Source organism: Poecile atricapillus, chromosome 2 (genome assembly GCF_030490865.1).
Source record: "Poecile atricapillus isolate bPoeAtr1 chromosome 2, bPoeAtr1.hap1, whole genome shotgun sequence".
Lineage (NCBI taxonomy): Eukaryota > Metazoa > Chordata > Aves > Passeriformes > Paridae > Poecile > Poecile atricapillus.
This window is the reverse complement of record NC_081250.1, coordinates 131,181,647-131,193,897: the sequence shown is the minus strand read 5'-3', so window position 1 is coordinate 131,193,897 and position 12,251 is coordinate 131,181,647. Positions and strand designations below refer to the sequence as shown.

The 12,251-nt window shown below is 46.1% G+C and overlaps 1 protein-coding gene across 1 annotated transcript in view; it reads right to left on the bottom strand.

Annotated features, from left to right (window-relative positions):
- SDC2 (syndecan 2) overlaps positions 1–6,042 on the bottom strand; it is a 59,563-nt gene extending 53,521 nt beyond the window's left edge. The window contains exon 1 of the mRNA XM_058831271.1: positions 5,828–6,042. Coding sequence (XP_058687254.1) covers positions 5,828–5,887 — 60 coding nt within the window. The 5' untranslated portion in view covers positions 5,888–6,042. The remainder of the gene's footprint in view (positions 1–5,827) is intronic.
- Positions 6,043–12,251: the final 6,209 nt, after the last annotated feature.

The following is a 12,251-nucleotide window of genomic DNA, read 5'->3' as shown; positions in this document are numbered from 1 at the left end:
TTCATATAAAGTGTTAGCAAGTTCTCTTCACAGTTTAGTTAGTCAAAACAAACTTTTTCCAGCCTGAGAACCAAGGACACCGTTGTAACTCCAGGCCCAGAAAGTATAAACAACAGTGAATTGAAGAAGGAAAACTGGGACAATGGGAATTCATTACCTGAAGCTGTAATTGGACAATTAACCCCAAAATGTAAATGGACAAAAACGTATAAAAGCGTGAAAATTACATGACCCGTCATCCATCATGGGTGTAGCCACAGCTGAGCTCTTGTACTGCCCAAGGTGTATCCTCTGAAGGCCTTTTTAATAAATGCCTTCTTTATCCCTTTAACACTGTCTAACCTCTGTTCTAGGTAGCCTCTCAAGGCATCAGCAGCACAGGCTATTTGACCTTTTGCAACTCCCTTTGTCTCCTTACTATTAATAAAAGTACACTGTATTTATTTTCATGCTCACAATTCAAACACAGCCAAACAGGTTTTTATTTGAACTTTCCCAAATCAATTCACCTTGGGAACAAAACAATTTAGCTTAGAAGGGAGATTTCTGAAGAAGTTGTTTAAATATAAACTAAAAATAGTGATTTCAGATGGAGCATCCACTCAGGCTTCAGTTAAGCACAGCTTATATACTACACCCTAATAGCCTATCTACGGACAAGGCCAATTTCTGCAGATTCATCACCACCCTATTAGTCATTATTTCACTTTAAATAAAATCCCTGCTTGAGACATCAACAAAAATAATTTGCTCAGCACAAATGCACTTGTTGTAAATGGCTGTTAACTGCTACATTTTCTCCTACTGCAATCAGTATTCCAGTACTTCTGAGGATTACACGTATTCTGTATTTCTGACCAAATATCTAGTATGCTTTTGAAAGCATCCCCCAGGGCTGAGCTAATCAAGAAAACAACATACATACAGAGAACTGCCATTATTAGAGGGTCAAACACTAATGCAGTCTGTACTCAAGAGATTGCAAATTATACTTCAATGTGAGCAGGAGAAATCATGTTCCCAAATCACTGAATAGTGTCATGTAACCTATGAATAAATTACTAGTCCTGAAAAGATTGTAGACAGCAATTTACTACCATCTTGTAAGCATGAACTGAAGATAACCAAACAAGCTGTTCACAGAACAGCCTCCAGTAATTCTCTCATGCTTCCTACGATACTGACTGCAAAGTGACTTGAATGTGGACCAAATCACTAGCTCATGACTTGCGCATCCTCTCTCAAATGCGGCAGCACAGAGGGCATCTTTATGACTCAGATTCAAGTAGGGTCTTATATGAGGCCTCAAATAAGCTTGCCAATCTCAGTGACAACATTTATGTTAAAAATCATAGTCTGTCAAATCTATTCAGAGGACAAAAGAGCACTTCTCCATAACTAGACAAGAGCTCTTTGTTTGGCCGTTGAGCCTTACTACAGCCTGCAAGTCTTTGCCATAAGCAAGCTGTTTAAATTGCTCAATGGCAAAAGTCAATTTGGTGAGAAAATGTAATTAATAAATGCCACCCATATGCCTCTGCTTGACATTTTATAAAGACAACTCACCATAAAGAGCAGTGCAAATGGAGACCTCTGCAAATCTCTGCAGGCTCTTTTCCAAGCTCAGAAAGCCCTGCCAAAATGCCACGTTCCCCACCAAGGATGGCAGGTAGCTCTCCACCATCCTCACCCCTGCCAGAGGCATTAGACCACAGCTGTGTGTATGCCATGGGACTTCTGGTAACTTGCACCTCTAGTAGTCAAGAAATTAGGCCTTAATCTTGTCATCCTGAAATTACACTGAATTTAGGACTATAAAAACTTATATCCACCAAATCTCCAAGCAAATTCCAAACTTACTCCACACTCTCCAAAGTCCACCATCTTTATTCCATTAGCTGCAGTAACTGTCTAAAACTTACCACAGCGGTGTTATCTGCCCAACAACCCAAATCCCAGCACGCAACTTCAAACCCTAAGATATCTGTCCTGACTTGTTCCTGAAAATGATGCTCTCATCTACTTGATAAGGATCATGGAAAAACTGCAGAGAAAACATCTCTGCACTTTAGGCCTCAATACTCACTCAGTTCCAATGCAGACCTCAGGGCTAAGATATTAAAAAGAGGAACTTCAGTGTTTGATCTTGGGTCAAGATTCATCTGTTCGTTATTTTTAAACAATAAGATAACCTGAGAGGGAAACCTATTTCCAGAAAGTGGTTCCTGAGAACATCTATCTAAGGGGTGGCTGTAATACCCAAGACTGGTGGCAAGCCCCAGAGCTCCCTGGAATTTCCAGTGCAGGCAGCTGATGGATGGCAGAACCCAGAAGCTCAGTCAGAGCAAGGGAAGCAGCCATGGCAAATTCCAGGTGTTGCCAAACCACAAAAAGCAACGGATGAACACCTATTAATTGTACAGTGAGAAGAAAAAGTATATGTGAATTGGAGGTGGGTAGAAATAAATCAAGGCTGAAGACTTCCTCCTTTCTTTGGAACTTATTTGACAAAGCAAATTTAACACACATAGGAGAGACACACAAAGCATATAAATCTAAATACCAGCTATCTCTTCAGCCCTTCTTTTCCTCTAATTACTATCTCTGAAGCCTAACTGCCTTTTTACAAAAAAGCATTCCTCCTCTTCAGTACACTATCAATTTTCCAAATTCCAAAACCAAAGTAACCATTAGAAACAAATGTAGGAAAATTACAGCATCATGCTATACTAAATACTTCTGAAAAATATACCAAATATTACCCTTAGATCATCTTTCAGGTATTACATTTATGCCAACAACTCAGCAGTCAGATGCTTACAGAAGAAACCGAAAGACCACTCAGGTGATGCCCCAATGCTCTGTTCCACTGCAAGCACCAAATCCAGCCCCACACACATGTATTGATGATGTGAAGCAGCATCCAGACTCCAGAAGCCTCCTGAGGAGAGATGGACTTAACCCTCTCTGAGGAGAGCAGCACTATAACACTGCAGTATGCAGCACAACCTGCTAGCCAGCAAAGTTTCTCAATGTGCACTTGGGCATGCAGAGAGGATCAGACTGTCACACAAGCTCTGGAAAACCATTTGTCCCACTGCTGCAAACTAGAATGAAACGGAAAGGTTTATCAGCCTCTTCTGAATGGGAGCTGACAACTACAGCTGGATAGTTGGCACTGCTCTCTGGTGCTATTAAAATCAGCAAAAGCTGGCTCCCAACATCATCAGGACCTGGCTCAAGGGCTTAACCTTTTAAAAGGCACATCAGACTTCTCACTCCTTTCCTTTCCAGCAGTTTCATGTCACTGTCATTCCCTCTCTTATTAAGCAAACCAAGAAACTTTCAAGGTAGCTAGAAATCACATTTTTTGCCATTCAGCCAAGTCTGGGTGAATCCCCCAAGTCCTTCCAGACCCAAATAGGTTACCAGACCCCAATGTAATCTGATGTCTCACTGCACTGATGGCAGCAAACCACTCCGCAAGCCCCAGCTGCAATCCACCAGCTTTGGTGCAGGTTACTCTTGCCACCATGTGCAGGTTGGCACAAACAGCTTGGGCTCCCTCTCTCCATCACAGCCCTGTCCTGAAGCAGCTGCTCCCCCGGGGGAGCTGGCATGGCACAGCAGAGCACAGCCGTGGTGTGCCAGCCCATAGCACGGCACACAAAGCACACACCCAGCACCGACAAACCGCTCCCGTGGTTCAGTGGCAGGTCGCACTTCCAGGACATTCTTAACACAGTGATGATGTCTCCTTGGCCCACCCCAATAAAAGTGTTTTTTCGTTATGTGGACCAAACACAGGGAATTCATTGCTTTAAGAAACAAAATCTGCTGCAGCTTCCCCCTCCTCTGCTCAGAAAACTCATAGGTAATTTACTTCATCAGAAACGAAATTTTTACCTTACGGTTTTGCCTAAATAATGATAATAAATAGTGGAATCTAAAAACACAAAGAAATTTGGACATTTGACAGTGGTCTGGAGAGCTGGGAGGGCTTTTAAGCATCCATATAAAATTCTTCTTATGACAAGGACAGACTTCTGCAGAGAAGACAGATTTGGCATCTGTCTCCTCCCAGAGACTGGTCTACAAAATCCTATCTTAAGGGACCATGAAGCTGCTGCCAGACAGAGTTAAAGGAAAAAGAAGGGAGGTGAAAGAAAAGGAAAAAGACCAACCTCCTTCTACTTTTCCAGTCCCTCCACAACTTTCTGGCAGCAGTAAGGGCGCAGCAGCAGAGCCAGGCAGGCTCCCCCCACCTCGCTCTCCCCACTGCCCCCTGAACCACACCGTGCCGGATATGCCCCAACAACCCACCTCACACTGCCACAGTGTGTTCATCCTAAGGCAAAAACCAATCAAACTTAATACTTTACTAATTACTGCGGCAGTTTAATAGCTACTACACCATCAGAGAACTTCGTACTAACAGCGTTTCTACAAAATTAAAGTATATTGCAACTCATTAGCCAAGGGTGTTTCTGCAGCAGTTACACTTAGCGGAAACAAGGGTCAGCGTTCTACCCAACCCTTTTTAATCAGTCTTTAAGGAAAGCATTTTGTAATTGTATCCTTAGAAATCCCTAATGATGAGCCAGATTGCATGAAGGCTGTGACTTGGCTAATTTACACAACAGCTAGAGAACTTCAAAAGTTAACCCAAGCTAGTGGCGTTATTTAGTTCAGTGAAGCGGCTCATTCTAATTGGATTAAATTGTCATGGGGTTTTTTTTAATTTCATATTGAAACCTCAATTTATCATTTCCTAATATTTTCCCAAACACTGCATCAGTGTCATTTGCATACCCCTTCCCTTCAAGGTAATCTCAGATCCGCAGATGGAAAGGACCAAAACTCTCTGGCCGGTCCTCTTCGGCTCCTGCCACGAAAGGGTGGGAGCGTTCGCCGGAGAGAGGCTTTCCCAGAGGTACAAATCCCGACAACTGAGCTAATTGCATTAAGCAGAAGGCCCGGTTAGCGAATACACTGGTGGTGCGGAAAAAGTGTAAACAGCAGCATTATCCCGAGCACCTCGCGGCAAGCCCGTGGGGAAGGGCCGCCCGGGTCCGCAGCAGCTCGGGCTCCGCGGAGCCGGGACCGGGGACCGGCCGGGAGGCGCGCAGGGCGTTCTGTCTGAGGGGTCTGGGAGGTCCTGAGCCGCGCACCCGAGAGTACTGCTGCCTTTTTTTCTCTTTTTAGCCAGGGGCCGTGAGGAGAGGATTTTGCAAGGGACGCTCCCGCCTCACCGCCTGCGAAGCCGGGGGAGGCGGCGATGCCTTCGGGCGGCCGCTCGGACGCGGGGCGGCCCGGCGGCTCCCGGCGCTGCTCCGGGACGGCAACAAGCCCCCGCTGCCGGACCCAGCCCCGCGCCGCCGCCCCTCAGGCAGCCGCCCCTCCTCCGGAGACGCAGGGAGAGAGGCACCGGGGGGGCTCCGGGGCCGGCTGGCGACCGGGTCGTGGCGGCAAACTTCGGCCGAGGTTCGCTGGAGGGCGGCAGGGTGCTCCGCTGCGGCACGGTGGCCCTCTCGGCTTCGTGGGGATGTTTGGGGTTTTGTTTGCTTTTTTGTTTTTTTAGTGGGGGGATGTCTCTTTCTTTTTTCGGCGGGTGGGACGGAATGGTGCCTGCCGTTTGCAGACCGCTCAACTATCAACAGATGTCCCCCCGAGCCAGCCCAGTGCCCCGCGGACGGCGATGCCACGGGGCAGCGCTCCGGCTGCGCGCCCCGCACTCGGCTGGCGGAACCGAGGCGGCCGTCCTCGTCCCGTCCCGTCCCGTCCCGCGGGGCTGCCGCCGCCCCCTCCCCTCTGCCCCGGCACTCACCGGCTGCCCGGAGGCGCAGGCCACGAAGCTGACGGTGAGCGCCAGCCACACGCCCCGCATTATTCCCGCGGAGCCGGCGCGGCGGCCGCCGGGGGCCGGGCACAAAGGAGAAACCGGGGGCCGGTGGCGCTCGGCAGCGCCCGAGGGGCGCGGGGCAGGGCCGGTGGCGCCCCGGATCCGGCCCGCCGCGCTCCTTCCGCTGGGCTCCGCTCTCCGCTGCGGTGCTGCCCGGCGGGCCCGGTGCTGGCGGCGCTGCCCGGCGGGCCCGGTGCTGGCGGCGCTGGGGCGCGCGGGCTGCAGGCTGCGCGCTGCCGGCTCCGCCGCCCTCCCTCCGCCCCGAGTGCGCGGCGGCGGCGCCGCGGCTCCCAGTTAAACCCCGCAGAAATTCCTGCAGGATTACAACACAGATTGGCAGCTCCCCCAGCCAGTGGAAAGAAGCAGCGCGCCGCCACCGCCGGCTCTCGCCCCTCGCAAATTCAAGCAACTTTCCCCACCTCCCTCCTCCTCCGCTCTGGTCTTCCCTCTCTCGTCCTCCCCCCCAGTGGAAAACATGAGCAGCGCCGCGGACCGACTAAGAGAAGGCTGGCCCCGTATAAAATCGGGGATGTGGAAAAGCTCCCCCTTCGCCAGAGAAATGTGGCCGCGTGTTTTTAGCGCTGTTTTGAGCTGCCGGGGTTCGCACCGCTGCTCCGCGCCACCCTGCACGCTTAGCCTCGGTGGCAGCCTCAAGTGTCGGGGAATAATGCAAAATGGAGGGGTCAAAAATCACGGGAAGCGGGTCCATCCCGAAAATGCCAGCTCATTGTGAATCCCCGCTTAGCTTTCTGCCTCAGAATTCATTTATTTAGACTTTTTGCCCTCAACATGAAGACTAGAAACTTTTACGGGTTGAGGGGCGGGCAAGTAAGAGAGGGCTGCGATTTGTAGCTAGTTATATGCATCCAGAAGCTATGTCTTAAAAATAAATATTGCAGGCATTGACAGCACCAAGAATGTGTGGTCCAGAAGCCAAAACAACAAGTCTTGCTACAACTAGTCCATGGTATTTCTCAACTGGGGAATATGGTGCTTTTGCAGAGCTTAGGAGCCTTAACCCAATCCACTTGCATATGCCAGCGTGTTTCCAGCCCTGAACGTGTACAGTCATTGGGACATGGGAAAGGAGCAGTAATCAGGAAAGCAAAGTATGTCAGTCTCACTTGCAAACTACGACTGGTGGTTTAAGTCAAACAGCGTTTTATAGCGTGAATCAAATGGTCACAAGGACCATAATGGTCTCTTTTTTTTGAGCAAAATCTATCCCTCTCAGAGGACCCAGGCCCGAAGAGGGCAAGAAAAGCCCAGGAAGATACCCTGGTGAGATGTTTTTCCCAGGCAGATGTTTTTCCATGCCCTTCACTTTGCTTACCCTGTTCTCTGTGAAGGACTTTGGCCAACGGGTTGCATTGAGATCCCAACCGCCTCCAGTTCCCATTCTGGTTGCCTTCCTATCAAAACAGGCATGCAATGTAAGAAAATAAAATAATCTGGCACAAGCAATCTCTCACCCCACTCATCACTTTCCCAGCCTCTCCCAGGCAAACAGATCCCTGGCGATCCCTGTGCAGCGTGGGCGCGGTGGCTGAGTCTGTGCTGGGAAACTGCAGGACCCTTTCCTCCGAGGTGAGGCTGGCCATGCCTGGATTGCTCTTACTGTGTGCGACCCGCTCCCAGGAACATGATACCTCTCAACAGATACCACACTTGCTATTTCTAGATCCACCTTCCGGACATGCCATGTCATTGATTTTTAGGCTGCATTCCCCACTGAAATCCTACCAGATTTTTCAGCGGTCTGCTCCTTGTTGGTGTCACACACATGGATTGTTTAATGTATTCCTTATATTAAACAGATTGTTTAATATAATCTCTCTCCTTCAAAGTATGTTGCAAATACTTACGACCTAATTCTGTGTATTCTCTTCCTTTGTAGGCAGCCAGATTTCAATTCAACTAAGCAACAATTTCAGCACTGTTTAATGTGGGTGAGTGAAGTACAGCGAAGCAAAAAGAGTAAAATTCCATTTGGGCAAAATCTGTAGGACCTCATAGGCATGGGGTCTTAGAGGCAGCCCAGTCTGCAGGGAGGGGAGAGATGAAGAGGTTGCAACTTGCCCCCAGTCAAGGGGGAAAACAGAAAAAGCATTCCTTAACAGTAGGAAAACAGAAGGCCACTTTAGAAACAAATAACATAAAAGAGTAAATGTGAAGACAAAGATGCTGTGTATGGGAAGCATCCTAAGGGTCATCAGACACCAAGGGGCAGGTGATTTGCTACATTAGGGTATTTTTTTTAGCATCCTTTAACATTTTTTTTGTGTTCTTTAACAGGCATGTCTTTTAATATATTAACCAAGCTCAGCTTCACTTCCATGTTACAGTGCATGATTATCAGCGTTTTACATGCTTGGCAGAATCTATCAAAGATCAAAATATCATCTGCAACAAGCAAAAAGAAGGCCTTCCTCAGGCAAAGATGATGGCAACAAATGGGGTTCTCATGAACCACCAGTGGTGGGCAGTGCCCTTGAAGGATCTGGGGCTAAGACCTGCAAAACTTCCAAATCCTTAAGCCTCAGTGGGGACAGTATCTGATGTCAAATATGAAGATAGAGATACACATTAATGCTAGAAGGAGCAGAACTAGAGACCAGAAGCCAGACAGATGATTTGAAAACATAGAAGTGAGCATGAGGACTAAAAAACAGAAAACAAATAACCTTTGTAGGTCACAGAAATAACAAAATATTGTCCTGTATCCCACTTACACCCTCCCCACTCTCCTGAGTCTTCTGTCTGGGAGCACCGTACAGCATTAAGAGCATTTCTGCATGTGGTCCCATGGAGAAGCAGCTGCAGGCCTGGGCATTTCTTACACAGACTGTCAGGCAGGTGTTCACCGTGTTGCCTTTGTGTCACCCTGGGTCCCCCCACCTCTCCAATGGACACAGGCCACCCAGTCACCACACTGACATTGAGTCAAACCAGGCAAAAGTGGGATTCAGGTGAGATTGAGACAAACTTCACTAAAGGCCTTTTTTTTTTTTTTCCCCAAAATATGTTATATGCTGGAAGGATGCAAGAGGACCTCAGGAGTAGCGTGTGCTGTGTGGTTCTCAACTAGAAGACCCAAATGTCCACCAAATTTGAAAATTCAGTTTTGGGTCTCTCCTAAGGGAAGAGTAACTGGAATTTTAGGGAAGAGTCATGGTTAGGAATATGAAGGAACTGTGCAAAAAGCAAGTTGGGAAATCTTGGGAATAAGTTTCCAGTTTATGGCTGCCAAGGCACCATTGAGGATAAATGTGCATGACAATTTTTTGAGTGCTTCCCAAGCATTCATTTTTGCATGGCAATTCCTGCAGATGACTTGCACAACCAGCAAGGCTAAGGAAAGAGATCTACATGGGGAGGAGAGTTCCTAATCATGCCATTTCTACATTAATGATGTTCAATAATGCAAGTTGTGGTTGAGAACGCTTGACCCAAAGCACAACCCTGCGCCTCACACCACAATGGGTGACATGGTGGTCTTGGCTAGAGCTGTTTGTTATGTAAATGACTGATGGTTATATTTGTGCCCAGGATGGGATAGCCTTGGCATCACATTCAAAGATCATAAGAGGTGGCAAATTTTCTCAAATAAATTATTCAAGGAGAGACAGAACCTGTGAAAAGGAAAAATACAGCTGACGTTAAATCTGTTTGAAGCCACACTGACAATGACCTGAAAAAAACTTGGTAAAATATGTTGGTAGGACAGTTTAAAGAGATTTATTACCACATCCCCAAACTCCCAAATTTAATGCTTCTAATTTAATAAAAATAGAACTGCTCATCTCTTCTATAAAAATGTCTGTAATATTTTTAAGCGCAGTTTTGTTCATTTCTGTAGTATAATCTGAATTCAGGAGTGTAGTAGAGTGGGACTGGTACTCATGGGGCCATTGAACCACAGGAAAGGTGGCAACAATTTTTGGTAACACCTCAATGAATGATTCTTTTCTGCATCCGTTCTTAACAGTGTAATTACAGGAACATGCATCCTTCTTCAACATGCTCTTGTTCTAAAGGGTAGCTCTTCTGAGCATCCCCAAAATACCCTAGGACGTGCTTGCTTTGATTTGATCCAGAGGCCTCTTCTGCTATGCAATTTCTGAATCATTGATGTATGCAGGTTATTTAATTTTTATTGTATCTATAGTTTTGTTTTGGTTAGATATGAAGTACAAAATATGTCTGCACAAAACCAGGCATCCCTGATAGCTGAAACAACAGCGCAGCAGGAGCTCAGGACATTGCTGAGCAACCAGTGCTTGTTGTGTCTGCTGTGGCACCACTGGGGCTGCACAGCTGGACTACATGCAGTTTGTAATAATGGGCTTTATATGAATTCAGCAGAAAGTCTGAGCATGGCCTGCAACAACTCACAACAGAAACATGCAGCTGACAAAACTTTATTTTGTTCATTTTTCATGGACAAGAGTAGTGGTGGAGATACGTCATAAGAAAATAAAAGGTTGGCATTAAAAGCAGAGCACAAGCTGCAGCCTTCTATGAGATGGTGGGTTGGGTGAAACAGTCCAGAAGTAGCCTGCAAAAGGGGCTGGTTTGTGTTTGTCACTGTGCAACAAAAGGAGTGAGTATCCATGCAGAGACAGAGATGTGCACCCAGGCTGGGGACTTCGCTCCAGTGAGGGGATGCAGGGGGGATGTGCAGGGCAGCAGGGGGATCCAGAGTCATCTGTCTCATTGAGAATGGTGCCAGACAGCTTTCCAGGAGAGTTACTTTCAGAAAGTCCTGACCACTACCTAGAGGGGAACATCTGAACCAGTCATTCACCCAGATTCAAAGATGGCCTTTACACCTGGCTTTAAAGTCCAGCTTTGGCAGCACTCCTGGAGTAGGGCTCATCCCCTGCTATTCAGCAACTTGCTTAATCTTTTAAATGTAAAAGACATGCCCCAAGTGCCTTGCTGATTTAAGAATCTCTTTTCCATGGGAGATGCCTACCAAGAACCATAAGAAAAGTGAATGAGACAATGCTGATATCTAGAACTACCAAAAAATTGTGAAAGTTGGCTAAAACCCGCTTCTGTCCTGGGTACAGAAGCTTTATCTTTGGACGTTAACTGCTGTAAGAAACTCAGTGTCACTTTGTGCTGGTCTCCTCAACAGGGTAAAATTTACCACTCTGACAATTCAAGCCAAGGCTATTGTGCTTTTTAAATTTTTTTTTATTTTTATTTTTTTAATTAGGACAAAATGTACCTTTAAAATAGAATAGCTATTTCTTTATCTCTGAAAGTTCCATTTAGAGCCATGGTTCAATACTTTCCTGAGACATTTGCATACCTGAAAGTGTCTCATATGTGATGATCTCTGCAAATGAAATGTGTTGTTGATTTAGTTTATTATGACAAAAGATGATATCATGGTTAAGATTCGTATGCAGTATATCAGGAGAAAAATACAGAAGGGTTGAATTGAAATAGATTTTAATACTGCAAGGTATACTGCTCAAGTTAATGAAAGTCAGACATACATTTGGCTGCTGTTGCTAACTGAATAATACAAGTAATAACAGAAGCATCTATTCAATTCCTGATGAACATGAGTAATTTCCATTATCTTAAAATGTGTGGGAGTTATGAATTAGAGGTGCAGTGATTGCCCAACACTTTTTCATTATTATATCTTGTTGTCAGTGGCTTATACATTTGCCAAAGTTTAATGCATCAAGCTGAAATTTCCTATACTGAGTATCAACCTCCAGCTGACTTCATTTGTTTAATTTTATTTTTGTTTTGCAAGTTTTATCAAGAATGGTGCATCTGTTTCCAAAAGCAAGGTTAGGAGAAAATATGTTATTTTGTCTATGGTAATACAAATTCCCTCAGAAGATATTTTACCTCCATGCATGGAAGGAAAGCACAAAAATTTGGCAAAAGACGTCAACAAAACACCAGAAATTTTCTTTTCAACACATTTGAGAAATTATTCCCAGCTTTGGACCATGTCTGAGCATTACTGTCTTTGCAGTTTATGCATGCTCAGTAGAGAATTGTTAAATTCTGACATCTAAAAATCTCATCTAGGCCAGACATGTTCCAGCTTAGAGCCATAGTAATCTTTCTGTGTTTGGTCTCCAAATGAAAGGTTGTAGAGTTCCACTTGGCACTTGTGAGACAAGGTCTGCTCTGTGTGCCTGTGCAGCAAGGGAACAGAGAGGGGAATTTGGTTTTCTCATGGGGAATAAAGAAAGAGTCAGTGATTGCAGGAGTTGGAGACTGAAGAAGAGGGGGAATAAAGGGGGAGATAGGGGGAGGGAGAAGGACAGAGTGAGACATTGGCAGAGAGGGGCAAATGTCAGGACATCAGTCC